This window comes from Cebus imitator, unplaced genomic scaffold, assembly GCF_001604975.1.
Source record: "Cebus imitator isolate Cc_AM_T3 unplaced genomic scaffold, Cebus_imitator-1.0 Scaffold45, whole genome shotgun sequence".
Classification (NCBI taxonomy): domain Eukaryota; kingdom Metazoa; phylum Chordata; class Mammalia; order Primates; family Cebidae; genus Cebus; species Cebus imitator.
Window position 1 is genome coordinate 10,592,017 of NW_016107360.1, and position 21,199 is coordinate 10,613,215.

At 40.1% G+C, this 21,199-nt stretch overlaps 1 protein-coding gene across 6 annotated transcripts in view; it reads left to right on the forward strand.

Moving 5' to 3' along the window:
* The window catches only part of SNX10 (sorting nexin 10), an 83,729-nt gene that overhangs the window by 54,804 nt on the left and 7,726 nt on the right, over positions 1 to 21,199 (forward strand). For 5 of the 6 annotated variants that reach the window (XM_017527025.2, XM_037737921.1, XM_017527026.2 and 2 more), the window contains exons 3-5: positions 15,114 to 15,200; positions 18,859 to 18,959; positions 19,372 to 19,470. In XM_017527025.2, the coding sequence (XP_017382514.1) occupies positions 15,114 to 15,200; positions 18,859 to 18,959; positions 19,372 to 19,470 (287 nt within the window). Of the gene's footprint in view, positions 1 to 1,630; positions 1,667 to 15,113; positions 15,201 to 18,858; positions 18,960 to 19,371; positions 19,471 to 21,199 lie in introns of those variants that run through there. The other variant, XM_037737922.1, reaches the window with a different exon arrangement.

Here is a 21,199-nt window from a genome sequence, read left to right on the forward strand (position 1 = left end):
TTTGAGACAGAGTCTCACTCTGTCACCCAGGCTGGAGTGCAGTGGTGTGGCCTCGGCCCACTGCAACCTCCACCTTCCAGGTTTAAGCAATTCTCCCACTTCAGCCTCCTGCGTAGCTGAGACTATAGGCACTTGCCACCATACCCAGCTAATTTTTTTGTTTTTTTAGTAGAGATGGGGTTTCACCATGTTGGCCAGGCTGGTCTCGAATTCCTGACCTCATGATCCGCCTGCCTCGGCCTCCCAAAGTGCTGGGATTATAGGCGTGAGCTACCATGCCTGGCATCCCTGAATTCTCTCTCCTTCGGGTAGCAGCCTAGGGGAATTTCTGCCATTAGTTTCAGGTTTGCCCCCTTTGTCACCTGGGCTTGGTTTCATACAACATAGGCAAGGTTTGCCTTTCCGCCTGCAGCCTGGCTTCCCAAGTCTCCATGCCAGCCTCCTGAGCCCCTCTCTGACTGGCAGGAGGGTAGGAGAGCCCTCATGCCAGCCCCGACTGAGTGTCCCTCCTTTGGCAGTACCCATTGCCCTGCCTGCTGACGTGGTGCAGTGCACGTCATCACTTGGTGAGGCTGATGAAGTGAGGAAGCAGCATAGGGGCCTGTCTAGGGAGCGTGCGTGTGCGCACGCGCACACACACACACACACATGTACATGAGTCACACATTCACACAGTCACAGGGTCCCAGCTCACCCTGCCCAAATTTAAAGCACTAAACAATTTATTTCAGAGAATCTTTCCAGAAAGTCCTTTGCTAGCTCTCACACCCTTAATTTTAGCCACATCTTTGGCTTCAGGTTCTCCTCAGCAGTCCAAACCACACTTAGTGTCCTAGGCTGGGCTCCCCCATTTTCAAAGGCAGTGTTTTGGTTTGTTTTTTAGCTTTTAAAAATTGGACTAGATGGGCATGGTTGTGTGTGTGCCTGTGGTCCCAGGTACTCAGGAGGCTGAGGTGGGAGGATCGCTTGAGCCCAGGAGTCAGGGGTTCTAGTGAGCTAAGATCACGCCACTGCACATCAGCCTGGGTGACAGAGCAAGACCCTATCTCAAACCAAAAACAAAAAACCAGAAAAATTGGCTGGGCACTACGGCTCATGCCTGTAATCCCAGCACTTTGAGAGGCCGAGATGGTTGGATTACTTGAGGCTAGGAGTTCGAGACCAGCCTGGCCAACATGGGAAAATCCCATGTCTACTAAAAATACCAAAATTAGCCAGGTGTAGTAGCACACATCTGTAGTTCCAGCTACTTGGGTGGCTGAGGCACAAGAATCTCTTGGACCTGGGAGGTGGAGGTTGCAGCGAGCTGAGATCACGCTGCTGCACTCCAGCCTGGGTGTCAGAGTGAGAATCTGTCTCAGAAGAAAACCCACGAAAACAAAAAAACTGGGCTATAATATGTACAGTAAAATGCATAAGGTATCCTAATCTTATGTACGTAGCTCAATGGATTTGTTTGTTTGTTTTTTTGTTTTAATAGAGACAGGGTCTCTCTTTTTTGCCTAGACTGGTCTCGAACTTCTGGCTTCAAGTGATCCTCCTGCCTCAGCCTCCCAAAGAACTGGGATTACATGCATGAGCCACTGAGCATGGCCTAAATGGATTTTTATACACCTGTGTAACTACCACTGAGATCAAAGTATAGATGTTTCCAGCTCCCCAGAAGGTACCTTGTGCCCCTTTCCAGTCAGTCCCCCTCACTTCCACCCCCAGAGGTGACCTTACGCAATACCTAGACCATGCATGCTTTTTTCATCTTGTACTAAGTAATACTGAGACCAAGCTGCTTGCTCCGGGAAATACCCGCCCATGAACTTAATGAAACTGCAAGGCTAAGGGCATAGTTCCCATAGGACTGCCCTTGCCTCCAACACCAATTGCAAGTTTGGGGCTTTCCCGAACCACTTTCAAGTTTAATAATTCACAAGAAAAACAGAACTCAGAGCTGTTATCCTCACAGATACTACTTATTATAGAAAAAGAATGCAAATAAGAACCAGGCAAAGCAAGAGCTGGACACATGGGCAGTCAGGTGGGGTCCAAGGGCGGAGCTGCTGGTCATCCTCCCGAAGGAGTCGTGATGGAGTTACCCTCTCAGCACCCATGTGTGACAGTGTGCAGAGTCACTTGGTATAGCTAGAATGATCGCCTGGCTTCAAATCCATTGCCCTTAGAACAAAGTCAGAACACCTGCACATGGTCTCTAGCACTCTGCAAGATCCAAACCTGCTTCTTTCTCCAAACTTCTCTCTTGCCCCCCACCTGCCACTGTAGTGCACTTCTTGTTCCTCATTTCAGAGCTTATTTTAGAGCCTTGAATGTTCCATGCATTCTCACCCCCATGGACTTTTACACATGTTTTTTCCACTGCCTGGAGTAATCCCTTCCCCTAGCCTTCACGCTGTATTGACTGGCTAACTTCTCCTTATCCTAGAAGTCAAGAAGCAGCTTTCTAAACCTTTAACTATAAAAGATGTATTTATCTAGTCACCTCCCCAGCAGCAGCCTGTCGTCAATGCCAGTTAGAAATAGAGAAGGTTTAGGTCAAGCCTTTTAATATCTTAGTGTCTGGTTGTTTAGGGAAAGTAATTCAGGTTCCACCTAATGGAATATGTAAGCACCAAATGCAGTAGGACTGATTGTTTTGGAATCTAGACTGAGGGTACACTGAGTATTTAGCACTTTCCTCTTAGCACCCACAGCAGACATTACTAATTAATCATGAGATTGGCACGTGAATTGAGATTTATTTACCATCCTTGTACAAGATTCATGCAGCCTGGAAGTGACATCTTGGTTCTATCTAATTGGTAGTATTAACTTTAACATTTAGTAATTTTTTTTTAACATTTTGGGGGTGAGGAATCAAATGTAGTCGCTCTTGTTAAAATAGCTTTATGACTGTAATAAATCTAGAAAGAGGAGAAAAGGGAGTGAGAATCTCCCTTGTTAGTTAAACATGTTCTATTTGCACATTGGTTTGAATTCCCAGGAGAGCAGTATCCTAGCTGATGGATCTTCTCCATAAAAAGGCCTTGGCATTGGGCCATTGTGAAATTAAAATGAATTCAGATTCATTCATGCGTGCAACTTTAATTTACAATTAAAATATTATGGTTGCATATTTTAATAAGAATAATTAGATGGACCCAACTGAATCAACTCTTCTGTTTAATGAGACAGAACCCAGACTCCAAATGGAAAGGCAGGTGGCTGTGACAGGAAGCACTTTTCAGACAGTGTCTTTTGTGGAGCTAGGCAGTTTTGTTCTTTTAATATTTGAATGTCCAGACTGAGCTGTGTGATTTTTCTGCCCTGCTCAGGATGGTTGCCTCAACTTCCCGGAACTCATCTTGTGGGGCGTATGAGTGAGCATTTGCTCCGACTGGACACAGTCCATTTCATGGAGTTGGACATTCTCTCTCCCGGGCGCCTGTTATGCTGCTGCTCCCTCCATAAGGGCACTGTGCTCTTTCCTTGGCCCAGGGCTCACTTAGTATAACTAAACTGTTCCTCCCCATGTGATGCGACCTGAAGCGCAGGCTGAAACCTTTTTTGGACGTATGTGCGCATGCGTGCATGTCTCCCCTGCTCTCCTGGTTCATGATGGCTGCATTCTCCTTTTAGAGATTTATCCCTTTAGGACAAGTGCTTTTCCCCTTCCAAAATGCACATACTTCATAGTAGGTAGTAGGTATAACAGCAGCTTCTAGGCACTACCGGTTGTTGACACCTTAGCGAAGATACATCTGTCAGTTCTTTGGCAGGGAATATTCTGAGTAGGGCAGGCTGGAGTGGGCCCCAGAGAGTTGCACAAACCATGAGGACACCACCACTGAGGGAGGAGATGGGGTGCTATGGGGAGAGCAGGCAGGGAGGGATATGTTGCCATTTTGGATGAGCAGCCCCTAGGGTTAATATTAATATGTTCAGGATATGGTTATGCTGACCTATGGTAATATTTTGGACTTGCTCTATCTAGGAAAGCATGCTTTTGATATTGGGAAACGGACTGGAAACTGACTGGGCTGGAACTGATGAATATCATTAACAAATAAATAATAATATCTAGGATCCTGCGATGCTGGGTACTTTGATGGGAAGCAACAAGACAAATATTTTCCTACTCCCCAAAACCTAAATTTGTTGTTCCCCTCTCCCTCCTTTCTTCTTCCTCCCTTTTTCATCTCCCAGCCTCTCTACATCTTTTCTCAGTCTCTGTTATACTCAGTTATTAAGTGTTCCTATTTGAAAAAATAGTTAAGTTTCCATAAGAGGCAATTTACAGTCTTCTGTAAGCAAAGAAAAGTAGCTGGGAATATCGTCTTCACACATACACACTAGGTTTCAGAGAATGCTGCTGTCATTCTGAGCGCTACATTTGTGTTACAGTTACTGTGAGGGCTCTGATATTTTTTTCTGAGCCTGTCCCAGAGAAAGATCTTCCTTCTTTTTTTGTTTTTTAACCCTTCTTCCAGATTTTAAAATAATGGTTCACTGCAGAACATTTTGGAAAAGTATACAGGAAAAATAAAACTTGGGGATATTTCTTTCTAGTCTTTTTCTATATATATGTATATGTCATTTTTAGAAAACTGAGATCATATAGAATTTATAGTTTAATATCTCATTCTTCCAGCTTAGTGTTCTAACACATTTCAAGAAACACTTCACCAGCTCTGTTTAAATTAGAAGTGGCTTAAAAAAAGAAAGAATTAGTAAACATAAATTCATCTTCATATTTGTTAAGAAATGAAAAAAGAATACCTTTACAGTGGAGAAATCTGACAAACACTTCCTCAGCCAGGTGATCACTGTTAACACCGTGGTGATGCTACGTTGATAGCATGTGCCCTTGAAGTGATAAAAATGGCACTTTACCCTCTGAAATGGGTGGCCTTCCTTCCAAAAACCTATGACACCAATCTAATAATAAGAAAAGCATCAGATAAATCCCAATTAGAGACATTCTGCAAAATACGTACCAGGGCTCCTCGAATTGTAGAGGTCATGAAAAACAAGAACACCTGAGAAACTGTCACAGACAAGAGGAGCCCAAGGAAAGACAATGACTAAATATAATGTATCTTGGGTGGGATCATGGAACGGATCAATGGTGTTAGGTGAAAACTAAAGAAATCTTAATAAAGTATGGACTTCAGTTAATAATAATGTCAGTATTGATTCATGAATTGTGATAAATGCAGCATACTAATATAAAATGTTAATAATAGGGGAAGTTGAGTGTGGGGTATATAGGACCTCTCTGTACCATCTTCATAATTTCTCTATATCTAAAACTGTTTAAAATTAAAAAGTTTATTTTAAAATAAAATATCATTGACGTATATATGCTCACATAAAAAGATTTCTGAAAGATTGTACAGCGAATAAACCAGTAAACAAAATAGTATTTATACCTATATAAATACTCCCATCTGTGTTAAAAAATTGCATAAAGCTGGGTGTGGTGGTGCATGTCTGTAACTCCAGCTATTTGGCCGATGCGGGAGGATCACTTGAGCCTAGAAGTTCGAGGCTACAGTGAACAATCATGAATAGACACTGCATTCCACCCTATGCAACAGAGTGAGACCTCGCCTCTTAAACCCCCAAAACAAAAAAATATGCAAGGTAGGGATGAAAATATAATGAACCCCCATGTATGTACCTACCACCCAGCTTCAACAATTTACTAACTCATTATTAACTCATAGCCAAGCTATACCCCTACCCCACCTATTTCCTCCTGCTACCACAGTAAATTATTTGGAAACAAATTCTAGATATTATATAATTTCATCTGTAAATATTTCAGTATGCATTTCTAACAAATGACCTTTTAAAAAATGGACCACATTATCTCATGTTAAATAATTAAACAATTGCTTCATATCATCAAATATTCAGTGTTCAAATTACCTTGATTATTTTGAAAAAAAATTATATAGCTGGTTGTTCTAATTATCTATTTAATTAGGACTCAGATAAGGACAACACATTGCATTTGGTTGATAACATTGTTTAAAGTCTTTAATTCTCTCTCTTCTCCCTTTGCAATTTATTTGTTGAAGAAATTGCATCGTTTGCCTTATAGAGATTTTCACATTCTAGATTTTGCTGATTGCATCCTTGTGGATGCCAATTATTTCTTGTTGCAAAAGACGAGGTTTTTTTTTTTAATTTTTATTTTAACTTCACTTTTCCTAATGTGTTATGAGATATGAAAAGGTAACTCTTGCTGATTTGGGATACTACTTGTGTAAAGAAACTTGCAATGTCATGAACTGTTACAAGTCGTGTAAAAGGCAGGTCTAACTAAATCTCATCCACAGTTGTTTATCCTGAAGTAATAAAAGCTTTTCAAAAAATCATCATTCAGTACCACCAGAGGATGGTATTTAAACATCTCCATGCTATAGAGTGGCAAGTAATATCACTTGTCTTACTTCTTTTAAGTTATTTGTTACAGCTGTTTTAGGAAATAAAGGAACGTTATTTGATATATTCCTTCTGCCTTTCTATTGTTATTTGTAAAGAATATAGCATGTGAAATAGGCTAGATTTTAGTTGTGAGATTGTTATATGGGGGTCCTGAATAGCACTCTGGTGATTAAGACATTGATAAATTCTATAATCATTAGTTGTATAGAAAAGTACCTAGCGCATTTTTGGTGCACAATATATTTTAAGTGAGTGAATGAATGAATGAGTCTCCAGTTTAAATGCATGAACCTGTAAAACACTACTTTGAAGTAGGAAAAAAATGTCCCAAGAAGGAAGAACAAACTGAGACAAGTTTACATTTTTATGACAGAAAATTCTCATCAAAGCTATGAAAAATTAATATTCACTTAACACCTAGACATTCTGCTTTATTAGCTTTTGTCTTTTGTGATATCTCTGTAATCTAAGTAAATATTTTTACAGTTAACACCTACTCATTTTTACTGCGCTACAAAGATTCAAGATAGGCTATGATGGAAAATTTTAAAAACACACCTATCACAATGGCTAAAATAAAAAATAGTGTGGATCCCCATAGAAACTGTAATAGGTATGTATGCTATATCACTGTGGGGTTAATTTGTATTTTCCTGGTGTTTAATGATATTTAACATCTTTCCACATGCTTTTTTGCCATCTGTATGCCCTCTTTGGGTGAAATGTCTCTTCATGTCTTTTGCCTGTTTTCTAATTAAATTCTGTTTTTTAAATATTGAGTTTTTAGAGTGAGTGAATGAGTTTATTTTGAGACAGGGTCTGTCTGTTGCTGAGGCTAGAGTGCAGTGGCGTGATCTTGGCTCATTGCAACCTCCCACCCACCCACCAGGATCAAGCAATCCTCCCACCTCAGCTTCCTGAGTAGCTGGGACTACAAGTGCAAGCCACCCCACTCAGCTAATTTTTAAATAATTTTTAAATGTTTCATAGAGATGGGGTTTCACCATGTTGCCCAGGCTGGTCTTGAACTCCTGAGCTCAAGGGATACTCCCTCCTTGGCCTCCCAAAGTGCCGGGATTACAAGAGAAAGCCACCTCATCCGTCTGAGAGGTTATTAAAAAAAAAAAAAATGTATTCTAAATGCAAGTCCTTTGTGAGATGTGTTATTTGCAAATATTTCTTCCAATTTGTAATGTGCTTTTTTTTTTTTTTTTTACCTTATTCATGGTGTCTTTTGCAGAACAAAGATTTTTAGTTTGGTGAAGCTTAATTGATTATCCTTCTGTGGATTGCCCTTTTGAGGTCAAGTCTAAGCACTCTTCTCCTAGTACTAGGCTGAAAGATTTTCTCTGAATTTTTTTTTCTAAAAGTTTTCTCTGATGCTTTATGTTTGACATTTACATCTGTGGTTTGTTTAGTGTTGAGTTTTGTATAAGGTGCAGGCTTTAGGTTGAGGTTCATCTCTTGGCCTGTGGATGTCCAGTTGCTCCATAATCATTTGTTGAGAGGCTTTTTCTTCTCCACTGAGTTTTTTTTTTTGCACCTTTGTCAAGTGGGCATATTTGTGTCGGTCTGTCTCTGGGTTTTCTATTCTGCATTTCATTGATCTACTCTGTCCTTCTCTGGGACTCCATTGTCTTGCTACTTTCCAAGCCTTAACATTGGGAAGAAGGCTTCCTCCCACTTTATTCTTTCTCAGAAATTTTTTGGCTATTCTAAGACCTTTCCTTTTCTATATAAATTTTAATATAAGCCCATCTGTGTCTTTAAAAAAAATCTTGCTGAGATTTTTTATAGGAATTGTGTTAAACTTACAGATCAATTGGGGGCGAATTTATCTCTTTACTATGTTGAGTCTTCCAATTTATGAACATAGTATGTCTCTGCTTTGATTTCTTTCAATAGCATCTTATGATTTTCAGCATAGAGAACCTCTGCCTTTTAAAAAAAATCTTACTTGTAACCAGTTGGTTAATTCTGAAACATTTAATGTGCACTTACTATATGCTAGCACCATGCTTGGTGCTAGAGATGCAAAAATGAAATACGAAGCTTTAAGAACACAGAAGGACAGAGTTTGAGAAGAGCATGTTGTTTGAACTGGTATTTTAGCTAATAAAAGCAGAAAAAACTTCCGCATCCAAAACAATGCAATTACAGTAAAATTGGAAATTGCCTAATATTTATTATTGCTATAAGAATCACTAGATAGAACATGTTTGAGAGTACAGTCTTTGGGACAAGGCAGATCTGAGTTTGAAGCCTAGCTCAGCCTGGTCATTTGACTTTGGGCCAGTTGCTTAAGCTTTAAAGCCTCATTTTTAAAATCTGTAAATTAGGATGAGAATATATTGAGCTCTGAGGGTTGTTGGAAAGATTGAAGGAAAACATTTGTGAAACAGTGCAATGCCTGCCACATGTCAAGTGCTCTTGTATAAATGCAATATAGTTATTTTTATTATTAGTTTCATTTCATGTACGGGCCAAGAAAAAAGGACAGAGTAGAAGTGGATAATGGTCAAGCCTGGGGTGTGGAAATGGGGAAAAAACAGGGTACATTGAAATCAAAGGGTGATTATTATAGGAGAGCACAGGAATTAGATCTTCAAAGAGTCTAGGAGTCTGTCTTTCTTTAGAAGTCTGTTTTCACATGGAGTACAGTAGGGACAGTTAGTCTAAATTTTTAATTCCACTCTTCCTGGCTTTTTCATACTACATATAGTCATTAGGCCCAAGAAGTCATTAAAGTGTTTAATAAGGTTATTAAATAGACTAACTGCAGCTGCTGAAGCAATTTTCCTAGGAAATCCATATGATTCTAGGTAAGGGGCTGTGGAGCTGTCTTCTGTGGCTGACAGCCTGTCAACATTCCTTTGAAGGATGGCAGGCAGTGTCGTGAGGGATGCGTCTAATTAAGAGATTAGAGGTGACCCTTGGCTTCCTGGGTGTGCTATTTGTAGCTGAGAGTATGGCGAAACTTCACTAATTCCTGCTAATTGCAGAGTGGGGGAGGGGGAGAACCATGTGAATTATAGAATATTTTAAAATAAATGTACTTTTATTACTTTCAAGTACATATTTTAACTCCAACTAGGCTAACAAATTGTTGCCTGGTACAAGTCTTAGGGGACTAAGTTATTGAAGCTATCAGAAGGATTTTCAATTATTTCTATGTAAATAGGTGCTTCTGGAGTTCTTCAGAGTGCTGGAAAACAGTTTGTTTTCCCAGATCTTAAACATTGCTCTTGTATCCTTACGCTGTTAATTGGCACATCCTTAGAGGAAGGGGTTTGTTAAATTAAGATAAACTTTAGACCAGCTGCTAAATAACTTATCATTAATTCATGGAGCCCGAGAATCCAAGTAGATGATGTTTTAATTTCAAGTGAAGTTTGATCTTCTTTCCCTGAAGGCAGTTTGTTTATTCCTGCAGGCATTTATTTATTCATTAAATGATACTAATTGAATGCATTGGATGTATCAGGCATTCAAGTCTTACAAGACAGCCTAAGCTGCCCTACAGGAGCTTAGCGCCTGTTAAAGGAGGCCTACAGGTAATTACAATACAGCCTGGTAGGTCCTGGTGAGCAGGGACTATGCCTAAGGCAACCCAGAGCCATTAGGGGCTCAGAGGAGGGTTAGATAAGTCAGACTGGGTGAATCTGAGAAGGGTTCCCAGAAAAAGTGGTGACCAAATTGCATTTGAAAAACAAATTGGAGTTAGCAAAAAATAGTAGAGGAAAAGAGAAGATTAGAAAAAAATTAAAAAGGGCAGTAGGGTGGCCCAGCAATCCAGGCAAAGAGAACAGCTTGGTCAAAGGCACGGAAGTGTGAAGTGGCATGTTGCATATGGGGACCTACACTTAGCCTTTGAAAGCAGAGTGAAAATCATGAAAGGCTGTATTGTACTAGCTGAGGAGTTTGAACTTGTTCTTGAAGGTTATGGGGCAGCCTTTGAAGGATTTTCAGCAGGAAAGCAACATCATCAGTTAATGTGTTTTGGAGCCATTCTTGTCTTCATGTGGGGAATGCATTGGACATGGGCCCAGAGATAAATTAGCAGTTCTTGCATTAATGTTGGGAAAGAGGTCCTTAAACCAAGGGAACAGCAGAGGGAATAGTTGTTGGGGGTTCCAAGGAAAATGACTCTGAAGGACTTGGTCTTTGTGGATTTGGGGAATGAGTCAAACACAGAAGTTTGGGGGAACTGGGTTTCTTGCTGGGGTTGGTGGGAGATGCTTTTCACTGAGAAGGGAAGCAGGATGATGTGGGAAGGGTATGGGCATAGCATGCTCAGGGGACTTCTAGGTGGATCAGGCTAGAGGCTGGATCCATGGGAGAGGTGCCTGAACTGGGATGGAGCTTTGGATGGGGACCATCAATTCATTCAAGGGGGCTGAATGTGTTTGGATGAGGTCACCCTAGAATTGCAATAGGGTGCAAAGAACAGTGGCCTGGGATGGCTCTCAGGGGCACAGAAATGTTTCAGGGAGCAGAAAAGGAAGAAAAGTTTGCCATCTATAAGAGAATAGTGATATTTAGCATGCCAAGTTAAAGATTTTCAGAATTGAAAAAATATGTGGAGTCTTAGTGCTGCATTGAATTTTGAGTGCATTTAAAATGCATTGCTGTGTTCTTAGAAGATATTTTTGTTTCCAGCATGGTTTTAGAATATGTATTCAACATCCCCTTCCCTTTTGGTCAAATCTTTTATCTTTTTAAATAAGAGATACTGCCAAAGCAATTCTTTTTTTCAATAACAGATTTGTGGCAAATTGACAAATGTGTTTTCTTTTCTTTTTGTTTTATTTAATCTCTGTGAAGGCTCGCTATATCAGTAATATATCATGTCTTCTACTGTTAATGTGGAACACTGAGCTGTTGGAAATAATCTCCCTTTTTGGTATATCCAAGAACTTCCGGCTCTTAAGTGGAAAAGTGAAGCTGCCACCACCTTCTGAGGGAATGTGGGTATCAGGTGACCTGATGACCGGGAGCTGTCCGTGTTGTCTCTGTGAAAAGTGTGCAGGATGACTTGGTCCTCTCTTGTCAACATCCTCCTTTAATCACAGTGAAGGCAGGGCTGGCTTCTCTGTTAGAGCCATTGCCCAGGACCATACTACTTTTAAGCATCCATGAAAATGTTTTCTTTCTTTCTTTTTTTTTTTTTTTTGAGGTGGAGTATCGTTCTGTTGCCTAGGCTGTAGTACAGTGGTGTGATCTTGGCTTACCACAATCTCTGCCTCCCAGGTTCCAGTGATTTTCCTGCCTCGGCCTCCTGAGTAGCTGGGATTATAGGTGCCTGCCATCACACCTAGCTAATTTTTGCATTTTTAGTAGAGACATGGTTTCACCACATTGGCCAGGCTGGTCTCAAACCCCTGACCTTATGTGATCCTCCTGGCTCAGCCTCCCAATGTGGTGGGATTACAGGTGTGAGCAACCACACCTGACCCCATGCAAATATTTTAATTCCTTTTATATTTTTCTTTCCACCTTATATTTAGTACCCTGATTTAATTGCTTTTTACATCAGAATAATAAAATGAACTTTCAGGATAAGAAAAGGTTTTACTATGTGATATTAATATATTCACCTTTGTATCAGTGTAGTGTTAAAGTATGGTTTTTAATATATTATTTTTTGGCTGGGTGTGGTGGCTGACACCTGTAATCCCAGCACTTTGGGAGGCCAAGGTAGGCAAATCACTTGAGGTCAGGAGTTCAAGACCAGCCTGGCCAACATGAAGTGCGACCCTGTTTCTACTAAAAAAAAAAAAAATACAGAAATTAGCCGGGTGTGGTGGTGAGACGCACCTGTAGTCCCAGCTATTCAGGAGGCTGAGGCAGGAGAATTGCTTGAACCCTGGAGGTAGAGGTTGCATTGAGCCGAGATCATGTCACTGTACTCCAGCCTGGGTGATGGAGCGAGACCCTGTCTAAAAAAAAATACACACACACACACACACACACACACACACACACACACACACGTGTGGACTTGTGCTTCTCTCCTATTTCTATTTGTCCTTCTGTTCATTGATTCATAGGCCTTGGCATTGGGACACTGTGAAATTAAAATGAATTTTTCATTTTAAATGATTGATCATTCATTCTGAGAACTGTGGGTATGTGAAAAGTACTATAGGAAAATGAATTTAAGAGACACACACACATATACAGTGACAAGAGATGGAGGTGAAAAGCATAGACCAAGAGCAGAGTACCTGGATTTTTGCTTCTGTTTCCAACCCTGGGCAGAATGTGCCATATCATATTGTGGTTAGGGGCTATTATGGATACTTTGGTTTAAAATTTTTTTTTAATTTCCTTTTGTAATTTAGCATGTGTTTTAAAGAAATAATGGTTGTCTCTTAATGTGCATTTAAAAAAAAGGAAATAGAGAGGAAGAAATAATAATGGCCAGGGCACAGTGGCTCATGCCTATAATCCCAGCACTTTGGGAGGCTGAGGCAGGAGGGTTGCTTGAGCCTAGGAGTTCGGGATCAGCCTGGGCAACATAGCGAGACCTCATCTCTATAAAAAGTTAAAAAATTAGCTGGGCATGGTGGCATCCACCTGTAGTCCAGCTGCTGGGAGTGGGATTAGTTTAGGTAAGACGATCGCTTTAGCCCTAAAGTTTGAGGCTGCGGTGAGCTGAAATTGCACCACTGCACTCCTGCGTGGGTGCTAGGGTGAGACCCTATCTCAAAAAACAAAAAAGAAAAGAAATAATGGCTAAAGCATTTAGAGCATCACTATGTTGTTGTCTTGTTCTTCTTTTTTTTTTTTCTTGAGATGGAGTCTTGCTGTTGTCGGCCTGGGCTGGAGTGCAATGGCGCCATCTCTGCTCACTGCACCCTCCGCCTCCTGAGTTCCAGCAATTCTCCTGCCTCAATCTCCCAAGTAGCTGAGATTACAGGTGCCTGTTACCATGCCCGGCTAATTTTTGTATTTTTAGTAGAAACAGCATTTTACCTTGTTGGCCAGATTGGTCTGGAATTCCTGAGCTCAGGTGATCCACCCACCTCAGCCTCCCAAAGTGCTGGGATTACAGGCGTGAGCCACTGTGCCTGGCCTATCTTCTTCTTAATCTGTCCCCTAAATGATTTTAAAAATACGTAATGAAAATATTTTAAAATAAGACTTTTTGGAACAGTAATTCATACTCCCTGTCTACTGAAGACAGGCAGTGGGACAGGAGTTCTAGTGCAAGGAAAGTGTGTTGCCCTAGAAGGTGAAACTTGATAGGTGGCAAAAGTTACTTTCAAAGAATGTGGTGTATTTTTTTGATTTAAAAAAATTGCCTGTAATGAAGAGTCTCATTTAATTATCTGTCTGACACAAGAGAGGTACTTTGCCCAGAAAGCCCCCGATCTCTCTTTTACTTCTGATCTTGAGCGTTCGTAGCCTGCCTCTCAGATGTGCCCCAGGAAGCAGTAAGAAATGCCTGAATGCCAGTCTTGAAGTCCCAATATTATAAAAAAGCTGTATTATTTAAAGTCAAACTCAGCAAATTTATGATCACTGAGTAAATACGTTACATTTAAAAACTTATCATGTGATACATGATACTTTTTTGCTGTATATTTTCATATTTTTAAACTAAACCTGTTTAGTAAAGAGCACCTCTTGAAAAGTGTTGTTTTAAATTTTATCCCATGTTTCCCATTCTTATCTTTATAAAAGAACAAAATTATCTACTATATATGATTTTTAATATCTCTAACTTTTATATGTAACACAAAGATATTATGAAGATGAAATGATTTAATGTATGGGAAATGTATTTTAAAAATAGAAAAGTATGTAAAAGGAGGTGTTCATTTTTCTGTTAATATGTTATTACTGCTTATTCTCACGCGGCTGGGTTGCATGCACAAAGTCAACTTCAACCCTCATTGCTTACTTTTCCCATCGCCTCTGATATCCTTTCTTTTTCTTTCTTTTCTTTTGAGACAGGGTCTTGCTGTTTTGCCCAGGCTGGAGTGCAGTGGCACAATCAAGGCTCACTGCAGCCTTCACCTTCTGGGCTCAAGTGATCCACTCTCCTCAGCCTTCCGAGTAGCTGGGACTACAGGCGCACACCACTGCGCCTGGCTAATTTTTTTTTTTTTTTTTTTGTAGAGATGGGGTTTTGCCATGTTGCCCAGGCTGGTCTCAAACTCCTGGGCTCAAGAGATCCTTCCAAAGTGCTGGGATTACAGGTGTGAGCCACCATGCTTGGCCTGGTGCCCTTTCTTATTTGCTTTCCTGTCCTAGGAAGCAGCTTATTCAGAAGGGCCCATAGTTTCAATTTGGAGAGATGACAAAAGTAAGAAATGATCACTTTTTAAATTAAAAAAAATCAGAAGCAATATTTTGTGATTAAAAATTAAAAATCAGTTGTGCAGTATACTTTGTCTTCAGATAACCTGTAAAACTATCCAGAAGTGCGCCCACCTCAGTTTTGCATTATTTAAAAAATTCCATTATGTGGCAAAAGTGTTTTCTGGATTTGCTCGTGGTTCCTGATTCATTAACTTTACTTCTTGTTTTTGAAAGGATTACAAGTACCACATTGGTAAAAGCTCATTTCAGTTTTGTTTTAGTGCCATCGTTTGTCTCAGTTCTTTCCAGTCCTACTTGCAGTTCTGAAACATATTTCTTTGTTTATGATGCCATTACAGGAGTTTGTAAGTGTCTGGGTTCGAGATCCTAGGATTCAGAAGGAGGACTTCTGGCATTCTTACATTGACTATGAGATATGTATTCATGTAAGTATGTAGTCAGTAGTTAGTAGAAAGAGTATAATTTTGAGGGTCTTTTATGGGATACATTTTATGGAATACTTAAAGGTGACACTTGTAAAAGTTTTTCTAATTCAAAGACCTGAATTTGAATGATTACAACTAATGTTTTATCTTACATGAAATAGTAAGATGGTTCCTAAAGTTGGAAAATTATTATTTGAATCCTTTATTGTTCCTTTGTTAATATTTTAATGTTTATTGCCTTCACATATAAAGATGTGAATGCATCTAAAATGCATGGGTAAAGAGTACTTACAGCTCGTTAATGGTATTTCTTATGATCTGCTATAGCATATTTCTGGATAATATAATGCCTGATAATGTTAAAGTTTGAGAGGATATAGAGTTCTTTGGAAAAGAGATGTGTGGTGTTTTACATATAGAATCACAAGGTGGGAAATGGATATGTGCACTTATTGTGATTAATTTGTCTAGAATCTGAGTAATTAATGTAATGAGTAAGCAACTAGAAATGATGTGCCTTGCTTGGGTCCTACTGTGTCACAATCTCTTGAACAATGTTGTATGGTGTGTGGCCTTCTGGGATCATCTTAAACAAGGGTAAGCAAACTTTTTCTTTAAAGGTAGTAAATATCTTCAGTTTGTGGGTCTTACAGTTCCTGTCAAAACTATTCATTTCTGCTGTTGCAGGTGGAAAGCAGCCACAGACAATGCATACATGATCATAATTGTGTTCTAATAAAACTTTATGTGCAAAGTCAGATATCAGACTAGATTTGGCCCTTGGGCTATAGTTTATTGGCCCCTGATTTTGAGGATAATACTTTTTGCATCTAAATCACATGCATATCAGATGCAAACTAAATTACTTCAATTCAGGAGTATCAAAATTGGCCCAGATTGTATCCATGACTGAATAGCACAAGTGAAGTAAAATTTAGCCATCATTTAATCCTTCTGTTGTAATTAGCTAACTTGGTGTGTTGGACACCCAAACACTAGCCATAAACCTTTTCTTTTTTTAAAATTCTGTTTTCTTCCCCTTTTGCTTTGAAGTTTCCCAACTTAGAAAATAAAAGAAAAACTCAGAACTGCTTTTTTGATTGTGTTGTAAAGTCATTCCAGGATATGCCACGTATTTTGATTCTGTTTTGGTTTTACTCATAAGCTCACACTAGAGTTGCATTCTGTGTGGAAAATTATGCCTATATGAGAATAAGCATTTGAAGTAAAATGAAATATTTTTAGTTGCCTTCTAACTTTCTCTAAAAAAAAATTGTGCGTCCTAATCACACACTTCATGATAGGCGTGAAATTTAATTATTCCCAGGAGGTAATGAAGGTATAGATTCTTCTGTGCTCTACAAATAGTCTGATGCAAATTCAGAAATCTCCATCCGGAGCCAGAAATAATGGGTTCCACAAATATTATTTGATGCTGTTCTGGTACTTCTCTGAAATGTTAATAAATTGACGATGGGTAAGCCTGGGCTTGGTGGACAGCAAAAACAAGCAAATAGATTTAGAGGAACTTAATCATTTAGTGAACTCAGTATCTTCTAATCTTCAAGAGACTTCCACCTGTCATACAATTAAAAGTGGATGGCAGAGCTAGAGAGTTCTGGTTGGCTTCTCTTAGATGTTACACCCATAGAGCTTTGGAGGTAGGAGATGATGTCCTGCAACTCTGGAATCTTAACACTTACTTGGAATTTTAAACTAGTAGACCTTAGAGCTGGGTAGCCATCATAAATATTTCCCTGAACCTTCCCTGCAAATGAAGGACTTATGGATGAACCTTAGTCTGGTGTAGGTACCAGGTGGATTTTTAGTTATTGACAGCCATGGTGGTTGTAAGCAGAAAAATTAAAGGGAATTTGAATTGACCTAGTGTGTGTCTGAGATGTCAGGAGTCCCTGCAGTGGTCTGGTATTCTTTAGGGAGAGGGTACTGGGAAGATACCTGCTCAAGCCTCGTTAGGGCACCAGTTCAGGTATAACATGGTCTGCTAGCCTAGTCCCCAAGGAGCGCATTAGAGTGAGGCCCCAGTGTGCTCTAAGTCCACCCACAGAAAGTTATCTGCCACAAAATCCTTCCAGTGGGTTTTGCTGCCATATTGTTAAAGATAGTGAGATTTAGACCAGTGGGCACCTTGGGGGTGAGCCTCTTAACCTGTCTACATTCTGAAGTTTTCTGAACTTTATGAAGCATGAGAATACCAGAAACCGTGTCATATATTTTATGAGAACAGTTTAAGAACGAATGTGGCTGGGCGCAGGGGCTCACGCCTGTAATCCTAGCACTTGGGGAGGCTGAGGTGGGCGAATCACCTGAGGTCAGTAGTTTGAGACCAGCCTAACAAGGAGAAACCTTGTTTCTACTAAACATACAAAATTAGCTGGACATGATGGCACATGCCTGTAATCTCAGCTACTTGGGAGGCTGAGGCAGGAGAATTGCTTGAACCCTGGAGGCGGAGGTTGCGGTGAACCGAGATTGCACCATTGCACTCTAGCCTTGGCAACAAGAGTAAAACTCCATCTAAAAAAAAAAAAAATCTAACGCACATAATTACTTAGATTTCCCAAGGAAAACAATAGCTGGGCAAAATAAGTGGTAGAGTAGTAATTTTTGACATAGTAGTGATCTTGGGGGTAAAAAATTGTTTCTTATTTAGTAAAGATTAGAAAATCAGATTTTGAAATAAATGCAGAGAATAGAGATATTTGTATTTTCAAAAACCAGGAGAAACAAATATTTGCTAGTTTCTTGTTTTACTTGAAGGAGAATATTTACTCTTGTCTTATATTTACCCAAAGTAGAGGCATTGTGGCTGAGCTTAGCATGGCGACACTTTAAGTGGCTTTTTCCAAGTCTGCCTTAGGGTCGCTAGAAGGACACCAACACTAAGTAACTAATAATCATATTAATAGATAACATTGGCCAAGTGCTTATTATCAAGCCTCACCACCACCCTGTGAATTAGATATGTGCTAGTTCATCCCATTTTAGCACTCAGGAAACTGAAGTCTGAGTGACTTCCCTATAGCAGAGCCAGGACTGGAATTTTGGCCCGCCTGTCCTCTGTGCCAGATGCTTATCTCCACGCATCACAGCCGCTCTCTGGCCTGGACTTGCTTCCTCTCACATCCAGTAAAGAAGGGAAGGCTGTTCTCTAGTTTAAAAGTGATTTCAGGATACCTGGTGATTTGTGTGATCTGCAGGGTGGCCATGACAAGGAGATGAAGGTTTCTGCAATGTCTCATAAAGGACTGCGAGGAGGTGTCTCTAAGCCCCAAAGGCTCCTCCGGCTTACATGGATGGCCGTAAAATGCAGCGGATGAACCTGAGCTCCTCTCTGTCATTTATATGTTAGGATTTATTTTTTATGATTTTTTCTTGAAAGCAGTGCTCATAGGTGAGTAGGCGGCTCCTTCAGGACCCAGGTCATACCTCGCCCTGGGGCAACACTGCTCATTCCCATCATCTCGGCTGTCATGTTCCTGGGTTATATGCAAGATTTCAGAGTACTGGCATAAATATAAGTTTGGTGATTTAAATCCTATTTAGAATGAATACTGGGATCATATTGTGAATTATAGATACGAGGAACACATTTTTTCTCAGGTAAGACTCATATCTTTCTACTTTCTCTGTACAGACTAATAGCATGTGTTTTACAATGAAAACGTCCTGTGTACGAAGAAGATATAGAGAATTCGTGTGGCTGAGGCAGAGACTCCAAAGTAATGCATTGCTGGTGTAAGTGATTTAGAGTATTTTGAGGAGACTTTGTCATTATATTTAATGTTTAAAATTGATGTTCATTAAGATATATAAGATACGAAGGATTTTTATAGGCCTTTGCCTTGATTACAATATATGTAGCTTTAGTTTTTTAGCTACTGCATCTGAATTTAAAATTTATCACTTAAATTTCACCAACGTTGATGAGTATAGGCCATGAAAGGCCTCAGAAATGTTTAAAGATGGGTTCTTCCTTAAGCTAACTGATTTCCTCATACCCTTATTATATAACTATATAATGTATAATCATAATTATAGAATAACTGTGTGATAATAATCATACATAATTTGCCTTCACTTTGAGGGATTTCTGTAATAGAAGCACCTTGAATTAATCATTAAAAATTTTTTTTTTCTTTCTCCTAAGACAACTGCCGGAACTTCCATCTAAAAACTTATTTTTCAACATGAACAATCGCCAACATGTGGATCAGCGTCGCCAGGGTCTGGAAGATTTCCTCAGAAAGTGAGTGTCTAGAAACTTCTGTGGCCAGACAAGGAGTGTGAGCAAGTGCTTTGCAAGAGCTGGATGATGGTGTGGGGAAGAATGTTCCTGTTTCTGAAATGCAAATAATATGCACTGGAACGAAACCCAGTGGTCCATTTCCTATATTAGAGCACCATCTTGTGGTTCACATCATCTGGTACATATTTGGGACCCAGTCTTCTAGAAAGGAAACAATGAATGAATTGAAGTAGATAACAAATACTTGGTCCCTTAAGCTGTCAAGCAGATTCAAATTACGTGGGAGTTTACCTGACAAAAACAAAAATTTGTCAGGAAACAAATATGCCTAATTATCAGAAGGTTCTTTGGTTTTTTTGATACGGAGTTTTGATCTTGTTGCCCAGGCTGGAGTGCAGTGGCATGATCTCGGCTCACCGCAACCTCCACCTCCTAGGTTCAAGTGATTCTCCTGCCTCAGCTTCCCTAGTAGCTGGGATTACAGGCATACGCCACCATGCCTGGGTAATTTTTTTTGTATTTTAGTAGAGACAGGATTTCTCCATTTTGGTCAGGCTGGACTTGAACCCCCGACCTCAGGTGATACACCTGCCTTGGCCTCCCAAAGTGCTGGGATTACAAGCGTGAGCCACTGGCCCAAAACACGCTTCTTAAAAACTGTCTTTGTTTACAATGCTTAGAATTTATAGACCAAAATCAGCTCTATGAAGGGCTGCTAATGTCCTCTGGGTTCCTCTAATGGTTTAACTCTAACCTTTGGAGGGAATGTTTATCAAGGAGTATTTGGTGGCATGTGAACAATCTCGGTGAGTTATTAAGCTGGATTACTTTGTGGTGGTGGGTACTGCAGTTAAAGCTGCTGGAGTTCACAGTACCAGTGATTTTCCTCCCCTCCACTCTTTGAAATGCTAGAATATCCAGAATGCTAGAGCCCATGTAGCACGTTGATTTGCACTGAGGCCAGGCTACCTGGCTCTGCCACTTAAAAGCTGGGAGCTTGGGCAGATACTATACCACCTGTGACTGTGTCTTCCCATTTATAAAATGGGGTAATCATAGTAGCTACCTCATAGGGCTGTTGAGAGATTAAATGAGTTATTGACTGTAAAGCACTCATGACAGTGTCTAGCATAGAATGTGTGCTATCTTTGTGTTGGCTGTTGTTATCTTAATGCACTTAGACGTGAGACAGCTTTTACTTTTCTAATTTCCAATTTTGTAGATGAGGAAACAGGCTGAGTCATGTGACTACTAGTTAGTGACAGGGCCCAATCTCCCAGACTCTCATCCTTTTTCTAGTAGTTTCAGGATCAGTCATCTCCTTTGGGGTTCACTAAATAGGACCTTAGACCTAGCCTGAAATAATATACTGCCTCCTCCCCATTTGGCTCTCTCATAAAGGGTTTGGGTATTAAGTATGCACATGAATATTTATCAGATTGACATAGTGCCTTTCCTTTGAAGGTGTCCTAGAGACATACAGAAAAATCCAAGATTATAAATTGAGGGAGAGTGGGCAAAGGAAGAGAAGCCAGAGGAATACAAATGGCAAGAGACCAGAAGAACTGATGAGCAGAGCCAAGTCCTCCAAAAACATTTCATTGTATTTTTGGGGGGTATCACAGGCATGGCAGGACAGAGACTTGGCCAAGTTTTTCCTGCCCTTTCCCCTCAAGGAGAGCTCTGATTTTAATTGTCTCTATGAGGCTCAGGTGGCTGATGGCCTCTC